The sequence below is a fragment of the Marmota flaviventris genome, chromosome 1, assembly GCF_047511675.1.
Source record: "Marmota flaviventris isolate mMarFla1 chromosome 1, mMarFla1.hap1, whole genome shotgun sequence".
NCBI lineage: Eukaryota > Metazoa > Chordata > Mammalia > Rodentia > Sciuridae > Marmota > Marmota flaviventris.
In genome coordinates, this window is record NC_092498.1 from 217,767,930 (window position 1) to 217,787,309 (window position 19,380).

General features: G+C 58.7%; 2 protein-coding genes across 5 annotated transcripts in view; one reads left to right on the plus strand and one right to left on the minus strand.

Annotated features, from left to right (window-relative positions):
• Positions 1-4,726, minus strand: part of Uhrf1 (ubiquitin like with PHD and ring finger domains 1) — a 28,780-nt gene extending 24,054 nt beyond the window's left edge. For 3 of the 4 annotated variants that reach the window (XM_071603760.1, XM_027952787.2, XM_027952785.2), the window contains exons 1-2: positions 4,590-4,726; positions 3,231-3,393 (exon numbers count right to left, since the gene is read on the minus strand). In XM_071603760.1, coding sequence (XP_071459861.1) covers positions 3,231-3,383 — 153 coding nt within the window. In that variant the 5' untranslated portion in view covers positions 3,384-3,393; positions 4,590-4,726. Of the gene's footprint in view, positions 1-3,230; positions 3,394-3,984; positions 4,041-4,589 lie in introns of those variants that run through there. The other variant, XM_027952786.2, reaches the window with a different exon arrangement.
• A 3,286-nt stretch (positions 4,727-8,012) lies between these two features.
• Arrdc5 (arrestin domain containing 5) lies at positions 8,013-14,545 on the plus strand. The gene is made up of 3 exons (XM_027952726.3): positions 8,013-8,265; positions 9,657-9,862; positions 14,006-14,545. Exons 1-3 carry the CDS (start codon positions 8,013-8,015, stop codon positions 14,543-14,545), a joined length of 999 nt encoding a protein of 332 aa, XP_027808527.2.
• Positions 14,546-19,380: the final 4,835 nt, after the last annotated feature.

The window sequence follows — 19,380 nt, forward strand, 5'->3', positions numbered from 1 at the left end:
CATAGGTCACCCCACTTACACTCCCACACTCCACAGGCCCTGGCTGAGGGGACGAGCCCCCAGAGAGGCTCAGCCTCAGGGACGGGCCTCTGTCTCAGAGGGGCTGTCACACCTGACCCTCCCGGGAGAGGAGACAGGAGCCAGGCCGGCTGCAGCAGCACTGTGACAGTCCCCTCAAGTCCGTCTTCCGAGGGCTAGCGCTCTACCACGGCCAGGGGGGCTGGCTTCTCTCACTAGGGTTCCGCTGGGTTACTGCCACAGACCTCTGCCCACCTCCTGTCCCCGTGCACACTCCCCACTCCATCTTGAGTGACCTGTCACATTGACTTCATGTGGCCTTGAAGGCTGCCTGGTGACAGAAATGGCTCTTTTCCTAAAGCAAATGATGTACTAAATCAGCAGTTTTCAGCTGGGCCATTCTGCCCCCAGGAGCCCTGGGATGATACTGTCACAATTGGGGGCGTTCCCAGCCTGGAGCAGTGGAGGCCAGGGACAGGCTCAGCACCTGCAGTGCCCAAGCCGCCCCCCAGAGAGCGACATTGTGCCCAAGCCGCCCGGAAATGCTCCGATGTCCTTGTGCGGTGGAGCCCTGAGCTAATGGCTCTCAGGGCTACTCCCGTGAGCCAGGCTCGGTCAACCGGCCACCACATGGAGTGTCCATAGGCTGCCACGCGGAGGGCCACAGCGGCCACGTTTGTAAAAGGGAACATGGAAAGTGAGGAGTGGCCGGGGCTTTGAGAAGACGAGGTGAAACGCAGGCACTACCTGAGCAGGCCTGGGCGCCCCTGATGACCGCTATTGTTATTTTTATGGACATTAAAAAAAAAAAAGACCCACACGGCCAGATGCCTCTCCCAGGCCCAAGCTGGCCTCCCCAAAGTCCCCGTGAGCACAGCGGGCAGCGGGTCCTAGGTTTTTGCCAATGAAGCGACCTTACGGCTGCCCTCCAGCCCAGAGGGGACCACCAGGCCATCCCCGCTGCCAGCGCCCTGAAGCTGGTGGGCTCTGCTCCAGTCCCCCACCCTCACAGCGGGCCTCCTGCTGCCATGCCATGTCTCTTTAAGAAAAGAAAAAGGAGAGAAAGTGGAAAAGGGCGGGGCGTAGGCTGGCGGCGTGGAGCTGGCATGTGCCAGGCCCTGGCCTCAGCCCCAAAGGAAGGGTGTGAGGCCGAGAAAAGCCACCTGCCACCGCGAGGAGAAGGGCCGGCCTCTCTCACTCCTTCCACTGGTTACTGCCCCGGACCTCTGTCCCACCTCCTGTCCCGTGCACCCTCCCTGCACCTGGCGTAACCTGGAAAGCCGCATCACTGCTGAGGCTTGACCTCCCTGCCGCGAAAACAAAGCCACCACCGCAGGGGACGAGCCCTGGACAGGGACAGGAGTGGCTGCTGGCGCTGCACAGGGACCTTCCCCAACTAGCAGAGCGGCCCTGAGAAGCAGCACAGGCCACAACCTCGAGGTTCCGGGAGGGTCCGGCCCCCGCCAGGCTGGGGTGGCCACGGCCAGGCGTCCTGGGAGCCCACATCTCCATCACAGGCAGCAGCCAGGGGTGTGTGACCACACAGCGCCACAGTGGCGCGGATCAGGTTTCACATTACAAATGGAGGGAGATGGCTCTGCCTGGCGGGATGTCAACCGTCTGGCTGCACCGGGATCCCGCCGCGACAAATGCGGCCCAACAGGGAAAGGAGAGGACAACAGAGCACAAATACTGGACTCTAGTGGCTGCCGGATGTGAAGTTGGGGGTTGACGGGCAGGAGGCTGCAAGTGACTTTGAAATAGGTCCCAACAACAAGCTGGGCCCGTAGGCAGGGACCCAGAGAGCCGCGGGATGAAGCGACCGCCACAGTGAAGCCCACGCGGCGGTTCTTCGGAGTCCAGGCTCCTCCATCTCCTCCGAGCTTGGAGCCTGACAAAGAGCAGGCGCTCGTCCACCTCCGCGTCCCACACTCACGGTCCAGCTGCCACACACTGAGGCACACACAGGTCTCCAGAGAGTCTTGTGAAATCAGAGACATCGTGCTCAAACCACACAGTCCTGCCACGAAACGCAGCCACCGGGAAGAGAAGGGGCAGAGGGAGAGCCAGGGGCTCGCCTGGGAAGGGACCTCCCGCGCACATGGCCTCCCGCGCACATGGCAGCCCGTCAACCCGCGTCCTCAGGGTCTGCTCTCCTCCCTGGGTGGGACTGTTAACATGTCTCCTAGAACACTCACGTCACCACCCAGCCTCCAGCAGGAAGGAGGCCAACCTGGGCCTCCTAGGGCGCCAAAAGCCCAATAACATCACCCCGTCCCATAAGCAGGCCTCCCGGCCCCAGGACGCCTGGCCTGCCGCAGCGAGTGTTTCCAATCTAGACAGCAGATGGCAGCAGCCTCCAGCCCAAACTCCCACACGCAGGGCCCACAGCGCCCACTGACTTCCACCCACTTCAGTGGCCTCGCAGCCCCGTCACCTCAGTCCAGCAACTGCAGGCAGCCCAGCAGATGGACCTGTGCCTCCTAGCATACCTTTGTATCCCACCTGCCACCTCAGTCATGGCCGGCCCATTGTGCCCCAAGACACCAATCAAAGCAGAAACCCCCAGGTGCCAACAGAAAGCCTTCCCAAACGAAGGCAGCTGCTTGCAGGAAGATGGCCACTTTAAATGCTACCAGGGACTGGGAAGAGAGCCCTGGGAAAGGAGACAAGGAGACCCCCGCAGAGACCACCCGGTCAGCCCGGAGTGGTGGAAATTCCTGATTAGAAAGCACCATCTCTGGACTTTGAATAAGCTCATCCAGATTTCTAGGAAACACTCTCGGGGTCTGCCAATTAATGGCCCGGGTGCAAGCTGCGGGCCATCAGGATGTTTTAGAAGAAAAACCTGGTCCCTTTTGTCCTAACTGCCTCCTGCATCTAGGCCCTTCTTCAAAATTCCAAAGCTGTGGGTCACCTCCAACTTCTTGCTCTAGAAAATATCTTGAGGGGAGCCTTAAAAAAAAGAAGAGTTTGAAAGCCCAGATGCTATAAATTCAAGTGCCAGCTGCCTGCCTAGTGTGTCAACGTGCGAGTCCGGCCTTTGTTCCTTCCCCTCACAGGCATCTGAGGTTTCTGTAAGACTTCTTCCGGGAGACGTGAAGCGGGACCAGGGCGGGGGGGAGACTGTATCTGCTGGTGGCGGCAGAGGCGGGGTGCCTAGACCAGCAAGAACAAAGGTGGGCCAGCAGGCAGCCTGCCGGCTGGCTTACCTGCTTGCCCCTATAAAACAGCCTCTGCAGGCCTGGCTCCACGTGAAACACCTCTTGAATCTTCCGCCTCAGCTCCTCCACCTTGGTCAGCCTGGACAGTGAGTTCACAGTGTGGGTCTCCTTCCCGTCCATGGTGCGCACCTGGACCCACATGGTGTCAGCGCTGATGGAGGAAAAGAAAGCAGGACGGGGGTCAGTTGTGCCACCAGGCCATGTCAGGCTATACTGGGATCATGGTTACTTCTGTCCAGTTGGTGGACAGTATGAAACTCCCAGAATGTCCTCCAGACCTCCTGGTCCCGGTGGACTGCCAAGTCTCAACCAGGGCCAGGCAAAGTAAATTAAGGACTGTGTCTTAATGACCAGCAAGTGTTGAGGATTGAGCAGGGAGGGAAACGAGATCTCAGGCCATCCAGCGCAGCCCACCATCCGTTCACAGCAAAACCAGATCCGGGGCTGGGGGGGGGCCCGGGCCAGCGCGCGCAGCCACCCCGAGTGACTGCGCCGGCTCGTTCATTCATTCCCGGGATTCGTGTCTACACAAGGGGGACTTCCCAAAGTCCGGAGTGGGTCGCAAGTTGTGAAGTCCCGGGACAACTCCACTAAGTGGGACCGAGGAGGCAGGACCCCACCCGCGACCCCCGAGTCCCGGGACCCCTTGGTGCCCCCCGCGCGCGTGCGCGGCCAGCCCCGCCGTGGCCATGGCAACCGGCCGCCCCGTCCCGGCCGCCCCCGCGCGCGCGGGGCGACTCACCTTGGCCCCGCGGCGGCCTGCGCCCCCCGGACTCCCGAAGCGCTGCCCCAGCGACCCTCTGGCACTCTGCCCGCGCCGCGCGGGTCGCGCCAGAAAACCCACGCCCACCCCCACCGCCCGGACGGACCGAGGGGCCCCTCTCGCCAAGTCCCTCCCCCCTTCACTTGAGCTGCCTCTTATTGGCTCCGCCGCACCCGGTCGCCCCGCCCCGCTCGCTCCCTATTGGTCCTGACGCACCAGGGGAACTCAGGGCGCGCGAAATCAGGCTCGGGCGCGACAATTGAATCGCGGGGCGCCCCGCGCGCAGGCGCGGAGACTGACATCCTCCCGGGCGGCTCACCGGGCCCTCCCCCACCCTGCCCGCGCGACCCCCGCCCAGCTCCACAACTTGCTGCTCGCCCCCGCCCAAGCCAGTGTACCGGGTGAGGCGTGGGTAAAGCGTTTGGATCGCGGGACCGCGTGCAGGGCAGCCCCCATGCGGGCATGAATGAGCCCATGCTGGCCGCGCGTCCCGGCCCACGCACGAAAGTTCTGCAAAGTCCCCGAGCCCGGAGCACCCAGTGCGCCTGGCCCGGGCTGGCACCCGGATCCGCCCTGCAGCTCACCTCTCTGGCTGCCGTGATCCACTCTCCCGCCTGCGCGCTTGACCCGGCTGGGGATGGCGATGGAGCTGCGTGCGTGGCTCGGATCCCGCGCGGACCTACGTGGTACCCGGAGTGCCCACTCGGCCAACGCTGCCCACCGCGCTGCCAGCTGCTCTGATTTTTTTCCCGCGAAAACTGGCGTTTGGGAGTTGCCGGAGGCTGTGCTGGGGGGCGGGTGCCTGCCTCCTGATTGGCCGCCACAGTGGCGGGAAGCAAGAAAGGGGGTGGGGGGCGCCCCCCTTTGCCTTGATCCGCCCTCCTTAACTCCGCCCAGCTGGCCACGGCCCCGCCCTGCCCTTCGCTCTCTTAAGGGCGCGCCCAGTGCGCCAGAGGGGCCCTGTGGCAGGACCCAGGCCTCCCCGCCATGTGTGTCCTGTCCAGAGGAGCCCAAGGGGGACTCCCTCCCAGGAGTGGAACCCCCAGGATAGAGACCCGCTGATCTACTAAGTCCATTGCCTTGCCATAGCCCCCTTCCCCTGGACACACATTGACCAGTAGAGCTAAGAAGGCCGGAATCAATATCTACACTGCAGAAGAATGTGAGGATTCCCAGGAGACAGCCTATACCCCAATGGCTGCACCCCATGACAGCCCCACTGCCTTGCGTCAGGACCTGCCGCCGCCCCCACCCTAACCACCCGCAGGGCTTGTTCGCTGGTTCTTCCCGCTTGGTTTTCCCGCCTTCTCTTGGCTGTCCAGGCGGGCAGGGCTGCCCTGCCCCCTCCGCCTGGCCTGCTCCACTCTGGCCACTGATAGCAGACACAGAAGTGACCTGTGCTGGGCACCCACCCAGTAAGTGGACAGGGTGCTCCATGCTGGGCAAGGCATACTCCCAGTTGGTGGTCTCAGGTCTGGGGGACAGTACATTCCTGTCAGGGAACACGGCAAGACCTGCAAAGTGAATCTGGGTTTGCACCAAGGGCCGTGAAGCGACGAGAGTCCACAGAAGCTGGGAGCCACCAGCAGCCACGAGGGGGCCAGGGAGAAGGATCTGGGTTCAGGGTAAAGGCTGTGGTCTCTGAGCAGATGAGATCCAAGGGCAGATGGAACCACCACAGTGGTTTGGGGAGCAGGAAGGAGGCCCTAGGAGCACCCAACAGGCTGAGGCAGGGAGGGGGTCCCAGATGAGGTCAGAGGGGTGGCCGGGAAGACCTCCAAGGCCCCTGGAGGCATTCAGTCTTTCTCTTACAGCAGAGTAGCACAGGAGATCTGCGAGCAGAAAGAAGTTGAGTTTCATGTTTCATTTGTATAAGATTTTTGTAGCAGTGCAGAACTTCCATTCTGCCAGAGCTACTTCCACTGTTAGACAGAGCCGGGGCCCTGAAGAGGTCCACATGCTCCCCCTGAGAATCTGTGAATGTAGTGCCTCTGGCAGCAAAAGGGTCCTAGCCACATAAGGATTTTGAGATGGGGAGGTTACCTGGGATGATCCAGCTGAATGCCATACCGTTGTAAGGGTCCTAATGTGTGGAAGAGGGAGGCCGCAAAGCCCAAGTCAGAGAAGATAGGATACTAGAAGCAGGTGAGAATCAGGGGGACTAGAGGCAAGGCATGGGGTGTTTCAGAAGCTGCAAAGGGCAAGGGTTCTTTGCTAGAACACAGCCCCAGCAATACCTTGATTCTAGACTAAGACTCATTTGGACCTCTGACCTCCAGAACTGTTAGAAAATAAACTATGTGGTTTCAAGCCACTGCATTATTGACCTTTTGTTACAGCAGCCATAGGAAACTCATACAATCTAATATGTATAGTCCAGAGGTTGCTGTTCACTATCTCCAACTTCGAGACTCGCTCACTGCCACTGAACCCAATTTTGGATCCTTGGCCATCAACCATATGTTGATCATACCACAGGTGTGAGCAGTGATCAAGCACACCTGCCCAGGTTTGTGAGGCACAAAGGATCTTCCAAAAGATCCTGGTCTATTCCATGAGACCCGGCCTCCAAGTGTACCTGCCCTTGCAGAAACACCTGGAAGGGGGAGTATTCCTGATGGACACTTGGTGCAGGGGATGGGCCAGGCACCTTGGTCATCTGAAGTTAACCCAGAAAGAGGCATCCACCTTTCTCTGCATGGTCATACAGGACTCGAATTCCATAATCATTTTGAGAATGTCAAAATCCATCATATTAGCTCAAGTGCATAACTGCTGAGTTTAATAACTCAGAAACACCAAACAACTACTCCAGGCATCTCAAAAAGAAGTTCACAAACCATGTGGGGTGCAGTGGCACACACCTGTAATCCCAGTGGCTCAGGAGGCTGAGACATGAGCATCACAAGTTCAAGGCCAGCCTCAGCAAAAGCGTGGCACTAAGCAACTCAGTGAGACCCTGTCTCTAATAAAATTCAAAATAAGGCTTGTGATGGGGCTCAGTGGTCTAGTGCCCCTGAGTTCAATCCCTGGTACCAAAAAAAAAAAAAAATTCACAAACTAATAGGCAGGTGTCAGTGTCCCCAAAAGCTGTCACATAAAATAAAGCAAACTATAGCAAAGAAAGCGAGGCCTGTCAGTCTGGACCGTGGGTACAGGCTAGCATCCTGCTTCAACGTCCCTCCCTGCTGAGGCACCAGCCCACGTGCAAACAGACTCTCAGAGGCTATTGGGTCACTCAACAAACTTTTATTGACACTACCATTAGCCTTGCTGATCTGGGTCGGACACACGTTGGTGGGCACGAACCTCCCTGACACAGCCTCCCTCTGAAGGGACTTACCCAGTGGGGAGAGCAGGTTTAAGGGGAAATGTCAGTCATGCGAGAGGACAGGTTCCAGGTGGTCTGGGTGTCCAGGGTGAGTCCAGGGGACCTGAGCGTCTGCAGTACCCATCAGATGCCGTGTCCTGTCCCCATCTATAACTTTTTTTCCAATACAGACCAGATAATGAAGAGCCTTCAACAGGAAAATGATCAAATGTGGCACCGAACCTGGGGACACCTGGTAGGACGGCAGATGCCTTCAGGCCTCTCTGGGCCTCTCCTTCCACCTGTGAAGGGAGCCCAGGATGTCTTCGGCACCAGCGTGGCTGGAAGGATCCTTCCCCACAAGCCCCCGACTTCCTGGTGGACGACAGGCACTCTCTATGCAGCAGGGACAATGGCCTCTTGACTTTGAGGGTTTGGGTCTTGGTTATTCCTGAGGGAAAACGGTCAGGCTACCCACGAGGGTCACCCAGTTCCTGAGCCACTGCTCACACGGGACGCACAGTGGTTTGGGGAGCAGGAAGGAGGCCCTAGGCCTTCCCTCCTGGCCTCTGGCTCTCCCTTCCTGGAGCTGTGAGCCCAGGGATGTCATAGACAAACGATGTCACTATAGACAAGAAACCCGGAACCTTGGTGGCCTGGGGGAGGGGAAAGATGTTTCCCCGCCACCCCAACCCCCATGTCTATGGTGAGGTCCATCGAGTTAGTGCTGCCCAAGGATGCAGTGTACCTGGCTGGCTCCAACCTAAAGGGGCAGGTGATCCTCACCCTGAACAGCACCCTGGTGGACCCCGTGGTGAAGGTGGAGCTCGTGGGGAGGGGCTACGTTGAGTGGAACGAGGAGATGGGGGCCTCCCGTGATTACAGCAGAGAGGTCATCTGCAACAATAAGGCCGACTACGTGCACAAGATGAAGACGTTCCCGGTGCAGGGTAAGGAGAGGCGGCCGAGGCCAGAGCCCTGTGGGACCCGGGGTCTGAAGGTCAAGACAGTCGACCGACCACCCCTAGCGGGACTGGGGATAAGCAGTTTCCACCCTCGGAGGAGCCAGGCAGAAGAGAGACCACCAGGCCAGGAGCAGTGGGGACACCTAGCCCAGCGACTCAGAGGCTGAGGCAGGAGGATTGCAAATTAGAGCCCGGGCAACCGAATGAGACCCCGTCTCAAAATAAAATAAAAAGGGCTGGAGGTGTAGCTCGGCAGGAGAGCGCCCTGGGCGCAATCATCAACTGAAAAATAAAAAGCGCGTACAGAGCGTGACTAGTGTTCAGACAGGACAGAAGCGCTTCCTTCTCTGGAAGACCCCAACGTCCCACGCCACCTCTCCACATTTCCAAGCCACTGGACTGTCCTGCCGAGCACCGACCTGAAGCCCGTGCTGAACAGACGTCCATCTGTGCCAAGCTCCAGAGCAGGGCCCCTGCATCTGATGCAGCAGATAGGTCTCTGGGAACTTCAGGCCTTTGTGTCTGCTGTGGCGACCGGCCATGAAAAGCAGGCTGGGGAGAGACGGAGAAGGAAGAAACAGGAAGTTCATAGAAAAGGGACGGCGGAGAGGGCCCTGCGCCCGCGCCCCCCTCCTCAGCAGACATTGGGCTGAGGGCAGAGCTTGGTGTTCAGACCATGTGCGTGGCCACATGAGGCCTGGGTTCCACTCTCAGCTCCAAAACACAAAATCAAAATTTAAGCTCCTACTGTATACCAGGCACTGCAGGTCAAGCTCACTGAAGGCAAGGAGTTTTATCCCTCCTGCCCCCTGCCATATACACACTGCCTAAAACCGTCTCTGGCATACAGTAGGTGCTCAGCACATCCTAGCTGAATCCTGAGGGTCCAAACTCCACTTACTTTCTTTTTTTTCAGTATCGATGGAATCCAGGGTCCTACCTAGGCAAGCCCTCTACCACTGACTGAGCTACATCCCCAGCTCTTTTTATTTCTGAGACAAGTCCTTCCTGAATTGCTAAGGCTGGCCTCACTTGTGTCCTCCTGCCTCAGCCTCCCGAGTTGCTGGGATGACAGGCCCTCACCACCATGTCCAGGCCCAACCTCCGCTCTCTCAAGCCCAGAGCTGGGGTGTGCACGTCCACATCAATACTTTGGGGTGACCATGCCAGCCATGTCCCTCTCCAATCCAGTCAGGGACGACTGTTTATGGGCCGACAGAGGAGGTCCTTGAAGGTACTAGCTCAGGACAGAGGAGCCATCCCCAGAACCTGCACCTCCCTGTCCAAACACTAAATAATGGGGGGAAAAAAATGAAGAAAAGAAGAAGAAAAAGATTCTAGAACCTTCTGATGGCCTCGGTGTGTTTTGCTTTCAGATAATTGGTTAAGCGCAGGCAGCCACACCTTTGACTTCCATTTCAACTTACCTCCCAGGCTGCCCTCCACCTTCTCCAGCAAAACCGGCCACATCTCCTACTTCATCCAAGCCTCCTGCATGGGCCGCGAGCACATCCTGGCCAAGAAGAGGACATACTTGTTGATTCAAGGGACGTCGGACTTCCACCCAGATCAGTCGTTCCAGGTGCCGAGGGGGCGTTGGGGCGGTGGGGGAGCGAGGCCCACGGGAGCTGCCAGGGTGCCAGCAGCTGCCCAGCCCAGAGGACTCACAAAAGGTGGCCACCAACCAGGCCAGGAACTAAGCCAGGGTGATTCTCCTCCCCGGGGACACTTGAGCATGTCTGGAGACACACTGGGTTGTCATGGCAGTACAGGGGGATAAGAGGCCAGGGATGGCCCCCAGAACCCCAGAAGTCAACAGTGGCCTTTAAAGGAAAAGAGGAGGGACTGGCGTGGTGGCTCAGGGGTGGCCTGGTGGCCTAGCACGTGCGAAGCCCTGGGTTCGACCCTCAGCACCACATAAAACCCTATAGAGGTGCTGTGTCTGTCTACAAAAAAGGAAAGGAAGAGAGAGGGCAGTGTGGCCGGTCAGGGGACAGTGGGCTTTGGGGGACACTGGTGGGTGTCGTGAGGGGAGTCCAGGCACGGAGCCAGGGGAGGCCAGGGGCGCTGCCCAGCTCCCTGCAGTGCCCAGGACACCACCCAGAGAAAGCCACAGCGGGCTGGGGGCCCCGGGAACTCAACCCAGCAGAAGCCCCAGAGACCCTCTGGGTGGGGAGAGGCCGGACTCAGCGGCCCCCGATCATCTGAGTCCTCAGACACAGAGCCGGTGTCCCTAAAAGGCAAACGAAGGCGCTTCAGCCCCCGGACAAGGAAGGACAGTGCAGCTGTGGTCACCTGATGGCCAGGCTGTCCCAAATCCCATTTTGAGGCCGGGTGCAGAGGGGAAGCTGGGGCAGTGGAATGACATTGGTCAAGGTCACCTTCCTCCGCAGGGAGTTCTGTGTCATCAGAGCATCGAGGGCATGGGGGAGTGGGCCCTGGAGATCCTCTGGGGGGGTGGATGGCAGGCCCCTCCTGCTGCCCTGCCCTGCGGGCACTCCTGGTCTCCTCCTCGGTGAAACAGGCTGGCCCTGCTGCCTCCAAGGTCATTCCCAGGGCGATGACTGGCCCTCCTGATGGTGTGATTATCCGAGTGACAAAGAGACTCTCTGGAGCAGCCCACAGGGAGGTGGGCCTCCAGGAGGGTTAGGGCTAGAGGTGTGGAAGGGCCCTGGGGCCAGCAGCCTGAGTTCAGGTCTGGCCCCTGCTCCCGGGGTGACCTTCTGCAGGCCTTGTGCCCTCTCTGGGTGCCCATGGGAACTAAGAGGACACAAGTTGGGCCTCACGGCCAGTGGACCCTCCATTAGCCACAAGGCCCAGGGCAACAGCACGTCCAGGAGCCGGAAGTGCCCAGTTCCACGGAAACACCCCCCTCCACCCACAGGGACTCCTGGCAGCAGGCTTGGGGTCAGGCCCAGGAGGAGGGCCAGCAGACCAAGAGCTAAGTCATCACCCAGGGAGGGCTGGGAGTCAGGAGGCCAGTGCGCTGCCCATCGCTGAGCACTGCTCCTCCCCTCCTCCCCTCGGGGCCTTCCTTCCTACTTTTTCTTCTTTTTTTTTTAAATTTTTATGGTGCTGGGCACTGAAAAGAGGCCCCTGCAGGCCCTGGTCAGTACTGCAGGCTTCCCCTGGGGCCTCAGGTTCCTAAGCTCTGCAGGGGCCTGGCGCATGCGCATGCACAAACTCTCCATGAGACCGGGGTTTAGGAGGCCAGGGCTGCAGGACAGGCAGGGGTCGGAGGTCCTGGGTGGAAGGGAGGTCAGAAGGGGTCAGGGGTCAGCCTGAGGTTCCCAAGAGGGACAACAGTGGACCCAGAGTGGCACTTTTCAAACCGTGGAAGGACCCAAGGAGGTTGCGCTTTGCCGTCTCACTGTAGTGACAGGCAGGCACGGCCTGGACTCAGGACAGATCAGAGAGAGAGACTGGGTGGGTTTCCAACTCCATGTTTTATAAAATAAAAGAACACGACAGGTGTGGTGGCACACGACTGTCGTCCCAGGTCCTTGAGAGGCTGAGGCAGGCCCGGGTGCCGTAGCGCACGCTTGTCATCCAGGGTCAGGAGTCTGAGGCAGGAGGATGGAGTTCCAAGCCAGCCTCAGCTAGGGCGAGGCGCTCAGTGAGACCTGTCTCTAAATAAAAACTCAGAATAGGGCTGGGGTGCGGCTCAGTGGTCGAGGGCCCTGAGTTCAATCCCCAGTACAAAAAAAAAAAAAAATCAGTCTGGTGTGTTGCAATGGATCTCCCCCAAGAATCTCAGTCCCCAGTCTCAAGCCGGGAAGCCAGGGCCTAGGCAGCCTGGGCAGGTGCTCTCCCAGGGAGTCACACCACAGTCCCTGCAACCCACTGGGTTGTTGTTGTTGTTTGTTTGGATGGATGGATGGACATCATGCCTTTCTTTTATTTGTTTATTTTTATGTGGTGCTGAGGATGAAACCCAGGGCCTCACAAGTGCTCTGCCAGTGAGCCCCAGCCCCTAACTGTTTTCTTTTTTTTTTTAATATTTATTTTTCAGTTATGGGCGGACACAGCATCATTGTTTGTATGTGGTGCTGAGGATCGAACCCGGGCCGCACGCATGCCAGGCGAGCGCACTACCGCTTGAGCCACATCCCCAGCCCCACCTGTTTTCTAATGAAAGAAAATAATAGAAAATGTCAGAATATGGGCTGGGGATGTGGCTCAAGCCGTAGCGCGCTCGCCTGGCATGCGTGCGGCCTGGGTTCGATCCTCAGCACCACATACAAAGATGTTGTGTCCGCCGAAAACTAAAAAATAAAAAAATATTAAAAAAAAAAGAAAATGTCAGAATATATAAATTCGGTGGGTTGCAACCAACATGATTTAAGAAATCCAGGGCTGGGCTGTGGGTCAGTGGTGGAGCCCTTACCTACATGTGTGAGGCACTGGGTTCGATTGAGACAGGAGGATCTTGAGTTCAGAGCCAGCCTCAGCAACTTAGGGAGAACCCTGTCTCAAAATAAAAAATAAAAAGGTCTGGGGTGTGGCTCAGTGGTCAAGCACCCCTGAGTTCAATCCCTGGTACCAAAAAAAAAAGAAAAGAAAATGAATGATAGCATTGAATAAGTAGAATAGAAAATAACAGAAAAAATGAGTTCAGAGAATTGCCACCAACATTTTGCAAATGAATGGAATTGGAATCACCGGAACAGAAGGCCGTGTCTGTGCTCGAAAAGTCTTGGATGTTTGGAGCATTTCAGATTTTCAGATCAGAGACACTCAATAAGTAAATTCAACACAAATATCCCCCCACTCCCAGACGGGAGCCAGGTCTGGTCCCAGGCCTTTCCCGGGAGGCCCTTGGACCTGTCACAGACAGCAGGTGCGCGCCGTGGTGGGTGGAGTGCTGGCCCAGGACATTGAGGACCCAGGTCCATCCCAGCAAAGAAAAGGAAAAGATGAACAGTGAAACCCAGTGTGCGTGTGCGTGCCGTGTGCTGCGCCCGCGAGGTTCCCAGCAGCCCCTGCCGCAGAGCCAGCGAGTGCCGCAGGGGTCCACACAACCCTCCTGTGGGATGCAGGGGGGTCGGGGATGGAGGGACAGGTCATTTTGCAGGGTTCTCAGTTGCTGTCGTGGAAATGAACAAGATGGACGGTTCTTGGTTCTTCCATTTGCGATAGGGTCCTGTCCCCATAAACCGGTCATAAGGTGAAAAGATCCTTAACTGTAAAATGCATATGATGTAGCTGACCCAGGCACCCCGTGTTAGCAACACGGCACGCTGTACAACGTTGGCTGCTCCCCTTCACAACTGTGGGGTTCACCTGGGAGCTGCAGCTCACTCACAAGAAAATATGTTTGCTTGGGTGGGGAGCGGGATCCCTATTTAAAATTCAAAATGGAGTTCCTAGTGAATGCATATCATTGAAATATTTGCCTAAGCCCAGGGTCTTGCTCTTAGACTGTAAGATATTACTCTGTCTTCCAGAAAAAAAAACAATGCTCAGAGAAGTCAAGCCACTTATCCAAGGTCACACAGCCAGAGAATAATGGGAGGGGGATTCTGTGAATTTCTTCAGACTGTTTTGCAGATAAGGCCATTGATATTCAGACTAGTCAGGAGCCTTGACCACAGGAAGCTGGGAGAGGACTGCAGGCTTGGGGGTGCAAAAGCCCGGAAGTACCGAGGAGCTCTTGGGACGGATGTGGGTCAGGCGGTGGGTCTCCCAGCCACAGCCCCTCACTCTCGTTCCCCTCCCCCTGCAGGACCCCCTGTTTGTGCAGACCGAGAAGAAGGTGTCCTACAACTGCTGCCGGCGGGGCAGGGTGTGCCTGCAGATTCGGATGGACAGGAACACCTTCAGGCCGGGGGAGAAGGTGGTGTTCACCTCGGAGATCCACAACCAGACCAGCAAGTGCATCCGGACGGTGGTCCTCGCCCTCTACGCCCACATGCAGTACGAGGGCTTCACGCCCATGGCCGAGCGGCGGTGGCGCGGGGACAGCCATGAGCTGCTGCGGCAGGAGGCCAACACCCGGATCGCCGCCTTCAGCAGCACCACGGTGGTCAGCACCTTCAGCCTGCCCCTCGTGCTGTCCGTGAGCAGCGCCCTGCTGGACGACCAGATCATGCGGACCAGCTACGAGCTGGTGGTCACCGTGCACCTGCCCTGGTCTCTGGCCAGCGTCAAGGCCAAGGTGCCCATCGTCATCACCAGCATGCCCGCCGAGTCTTCCAGCTGCCAGCTCTCCCTTGGCGGAGAGCCGGGACCCACTGGATCACATGCCCAGACTTCTAGATACTAAAGCTTATCTGACTCTACCAGGGACTTTGTCTTGTTTTTCTTTTTTTTTTTTTGTACTGGGGACGGAACCCAGGGTCACTTAACCTCTGCGCCATAGTCCCTCCTTTCTTATATATTTTATTTAGAAACAGGGTCTCACTGAATGGCTGAGGCTGGCTTTGAACTTGTGATCCTCCAGCCTCAGCCTCCGGAGCCGCTGGGAGGACAGGTGTGGCCACCCAGCCGCCACCAGGAGCCCTTTGTCTTGCAGGGTGACTCCTTGATGGGTCCTGGCGGGACACGACCTTTGGCCTGCCTTCCTGCAGTTGGAACACCCACCTCTCAAGAAAGATCCTCCGAACATCTGTAGCAATTTAAAAAATGCAGATTAAAACCACCTCGAGATTCCATCTCAGCCCAGTCAGAATGGCAGTTATCAAGAACACAAGGAACAGTGAATTAAATGGTGGCGAGGACGTGCGGGAAAGGCCCACTTTTTTAAAGAAATTTTTTTAGTTGTAAACACACTATATGTATCTTCACGTGGTGCTGAGATTCCAACGCAGGGCCTCGCGCGTGCTCGGCAAGTGCTCTACCCCTGGGCCACGGCCCCAGCCCCAAGGTCACATTCCTACACTGCTGGTGGGACTGCCAACTGCCACCACTGTGGAAAGCAGCGTGGAGATTCCTCAGAACCAGGAGCGGAACCTCCACCGGAGCAGCTCTCCTGCTGCTGGGCTCCTACCCGGAGGTCTTCAACTCAGCCTGCTGCAGTGACGGCCACATCAGGGTTCACAGCCGCTCAACTCACAGCAGCTGAGCTTAGGGAACCAGGTGCCCTTCAACCATGAAGGAAAGGGAGCACGCGTCTACAGGCCGCAGGAAGGGCCTCGAGGGCTGGCCTAGCACTCGGGAGGCACTGCAGGAGGCACTGGGTTTGATTCTCAGCACCACCTAGAAAAGCAAGTAAATAAACATAAAAAACAGAATGACTTTAGGACTTCCACAGGTAAAGGGGTGGCCTGAGGCTACGGAGGCTGGAAGAGAAGGCCAGGCCGGATGTAGTCTCTGATATGCAGATGCTAACGCGAGCCTGGGAGGGCGAGGTGGAAGTTCTGGGGTGGGAGAAACACTAACAGTGACATGCAGGGGACGACGTCACTTTCCAGGGTTCTTATATGAACACAGGACCAGGGAAATTCCACACCATGTACGACCACAAGCTCCCTGTCTGTAGGATCGTCCAGAGGCACCGCCGTCGGGACCAGAGGCACCCCGCTGTCCCCTATAACTAAACAGAACAAGTGAAGGAAGCCGCTCAGGGCTGGCGTGCTCGGTGGTGGCGTGCTCGCAGGCCACACGGGGCACCCTGGGCCCAATCCCCAGCACCGCAAAGAAACCAGGAAGATCCTCAGGTGGCTCCTGCCCAGCAAGCACAGGCTCCGCCTTCTTCCCCAGCAGTGAAGAGAAAAGGGACAAAAAGCAGTTTCTTTCAAACTTGAAGTCCAGATGTCACGGGCACCTGAGCCTCCTCCTACAGCGCGAGCCCGGCCACCTCATTCCTGCCCTCAAAATCGCCAGCGGGTGCCCACGGCCGCCTGGGCCTGCGAGGGCCAGGTACGGCAGGAACGGAGGAGAGGGCCGGGCCTGTCCCCTTCTCCCCGCACCCCTCTTCCTCCTCATTTCTGGGTGCTGGGCATCAGGAGTAATCAGCGGACGGCCATTCTTTCTGCGGGGGAGGGGAGGGTACCGGGGACAGTACCCAGGGACGCCGAGCTAGGACCCAGGCCTTTTATCATTTTGACACAGGTTCTGGCCAAGTCGCTGTGGCTGGCCTTGAACTTGGGGTCCTCCTGCCTCGTTGGGATGGCAGGTGGGGCCCACCTCATCTCCCGCCACCTGCCAGGATCAGCCACAGAGGCTTCTTGCTGGAACCCCACGCAGCGCTCCCTCGGTGGGGGCTACCCTCGGGGTCCTGCAGGAGGAGGACCCACCCCTCCACCCCTTCCAGCTTCCGATGCCCCCTGCCCGGCCCCAGGCTGGCGCTTGGCCTCCCACAAGGCTGCTCGTTCACGGGTCGGGCCGCGGCTCTCCGGCCTGTCCTGGATCTGGGCTTTGACTTGTGCCTTCCTAAAGCCAAGGTGTCCCCCTCTGGGAGACCCTCCAGCTACACCAGGAGGTCCTCAACCCCCTCCAGCCTCCTCTGCGGGGGCTGAACTGGGGATGGTCCTAAGGGTCACTTCCCGGACACCCAGAGCCCACTGCCCGCTTTTGACCTGGGGCAGGGGTGCTGGGCATGACTCGAGGGTTTGTGGGAATGTTTGCAGTTTCTTTCTTTTTCTGGTACCAGGGGTTGAACCCAGGGACGCTGACCACTGGACCAGCTCTTGCTACTTTGAGACAGTGTCTCTCCCAGTTGCTGAGGCTGGCTTTGAACTCGTGATCCTCCTGCCTCGGCCTCGTGTGCTGCCGGGATGACAGGCGTGTGCCACGGTGCCCAGCCCTGTCCTGTCCGTTAAAATCGGCCTCTGAGAGGACTCAAGAGGTCAGCGTGGACGCCTCAGCAGTGCACACCCGGAATGCCAGTGATTGGGAGGCCAAGGCAGGAGGATCTGAAGTGTGAGGTCAGCCTGGGCGACTTAGGAAGACCCTGTCCCAGGATAAAAAGTAAAAATGGCTGGGGATATAGCTCAAGGGTAAAGTGCCCCTGGGTTCAGCACCAAAAAAAAAAAAAAAAGAGAGAAACAGAGAAAAGGGGGGGAGGGGAGGGGGGAGGGGGAGGGAGGGGGAGGGAGGGAAACAGACAATCCTGGAAGGAGCCTGGACCCCAAGTCACTGTTTGGAGGAGAGCCACTCGGGGGCCACTCTGGCCTGCACTGGACTGTCCCAGACACAAAGAAGTGCAGCTCCATGAATGACAAAGCCAGTGGCAGGGCACTGCTTCCTGGGACCCCTTCCTGTGGCCCTCAGTCCACCCAGGGTGTCCCCACCTCAGCATTTGAGGTCCGGGCATCCAGAAGGCCTCCCGGGCCCCTCCCCCGGGCCCGGCTCTGAGCCAGCTGTGGAAGGCCTCCTTTGGGCAGTGGGCACCTCCTTGGTGGAGGACAGTGCTGGGCAGGGGAGGGTGTCGAGCAGCCCCCGGTGTGTAGCCACTAGATGCAGCAGCTGTGACCACTAGGAGGGTCCCCTGACAGTGCCACAGTGCCACGTGTCCCCTGGCTGGCACAACTGCCTCCTGGAGAGCCACCAGTCTACCCTGAACTGTAAGCAGCTGCCTTCATGAAGGCCCCGGACACTTCGGGGACAGGCACTCAGGGAGGCCTCTGCCAACCCTGCCCCTGCGCACGCGGCCATCCTCCCCAGCCCCACAGGGAAGGCGGCGCCCTCCACGGCTTCTGTGTTGGTCTCTAATGCTTTTTTTATTCACTGTTTGGGGTCTGTTTGGTCAGCAGGTGGGCAGCACGCAGCACCCTGTGTCTCATCTGCCTCCTTTTTTTAAATGAGGCGCTAGGAGAGCGCTGCCACTGAGCCCCAGCCCCCCAAAGTATTTACCTAGCCCTTCCCATCGCCTGAGGGTGTGGGTGACCGCTGGCAGCTCCAGGCAGCGGACTTCCTAGGGTGAGGCCCTCAGGGGCCAGCCAGGGGGTGGGGGGAGTCTATTTCCATCTCCCTGGGCCGCGCTCCCCTGCTGGGGGCTCACCGGGCTGCTGGGAAGGCCACCAAGGGCCACAGGACCCAGGAATCCCAGGGCCACACCGCGGGGTCTGACTCCTGTGCCCACAGGTAAACCAGGCATGATACTAGGGTGGTGGCATGTCCCTGCACAACAGGGACGTGTCCCCGAGACGTGTCACTGCACGAACATCACAGAGCCCAGTCACCACTGCCCCTGTGCAAGCCACCCACACTGGCATGGATGGGTGGTGACCAGCCGCGGCCCTTCAGCTGAGCCTGCTGCTGGCAGGAGACGGCGGGAGACGGCGGTCGCTCCACCCCCCACAATGACACGGGGCTGGGTCACCCAGTGGTGGGCACCAGCCTAGCAGGCCGGCCCTGCCCCGGCTCCACAAGGCAAATAAACCACAGTACCAAGCAGAAGGGCACCGCAGACTGACCCTAAGACAGCCTGGGCGTCCTCACCCAGTGTCCCACCGAATGCAGTCACTGTCATTTTTTTAGGTACTGGGACGGAGCCCGGGCGCTCTGTCACTGAGCCACATCCCTGGTCCTTCATTCTATTTTAAGACAGGGTCTCACTAAAGTTGCTGAGGCTGCCCTGGGACTCACCGCCTCCTCCACTGCCCGGTGGCCGCGCACAGCTTTTGTTTGTTTTTGGTCGTGGATGGACACAGCACCTTTATTTCATTCTATCGTCTCTCTCTCTATTTTTACTTTTTAGATCTACTTCTCTCGCCCACGGCGATGGCGCGGAGCATCACAGTCACAGTCCCCGGCTCACAGCAGGTTCCGCCGCTCGGTGGGAACAGGGTGCTGACGCCTGCTGGGCCTCATTTTGTTTATTTTTACGGGGGGCCCAGGCTGGACCCGGCTGGCACCGCCCATCTGTGTTTGACAGTGACCGTCTCCGCCTGAGCCAGGCTCATGCTGGACCCCCACAGGTCCTTCTCTGGGTGGCAGGTGGGGTCCTGTTCCTGGCCTCCACCCACTCCAGGCAGGAGCTCCCACCTGTCGTGAGGTCCCCAGGCCTGGCCAGGTGTCCCCGGGGGGCGGGGGCAGGATGGCCCAGCTCCAGCCTGGGTGGGGCTCCTGCGTCTGAGGGGACCCGGTTCTGCCGGGTGACGGGGCCAGTTCCTGTCCCTGAGGCCAGGCGGCAGTGGCTGCCTCCGGAAGCCGCTG

What these genes read in the sequence shown, in the direction of transcription:
- Arrdc5 (XM_027952726.3), top strand. Translation starts at nt 8,013, where the DNA reads ATGTCTATGGTGAGGTCCATCGAGTTAGTGCTGCCCAAGGATGCAGTG. An exon ending in GAAGACGTTCCCGGTGCAGG is followed by an intron (nt 8,266 to 9,656) that starts GTAAGGAGAGGC and finishes TTTTGCTTTCAG; the next exon opens with ATAATTGGTTAAGCGCAGGC. An exon ending in ACCCAGATCAGTCGTTCCAG is followed by an intron (nt 9,863 to 14,005) that starts GTGCCGAGGGGG and finishes CTCCCCCTGCAG; the next exon opens with GACCCCCTGTTTGTGCAGAC.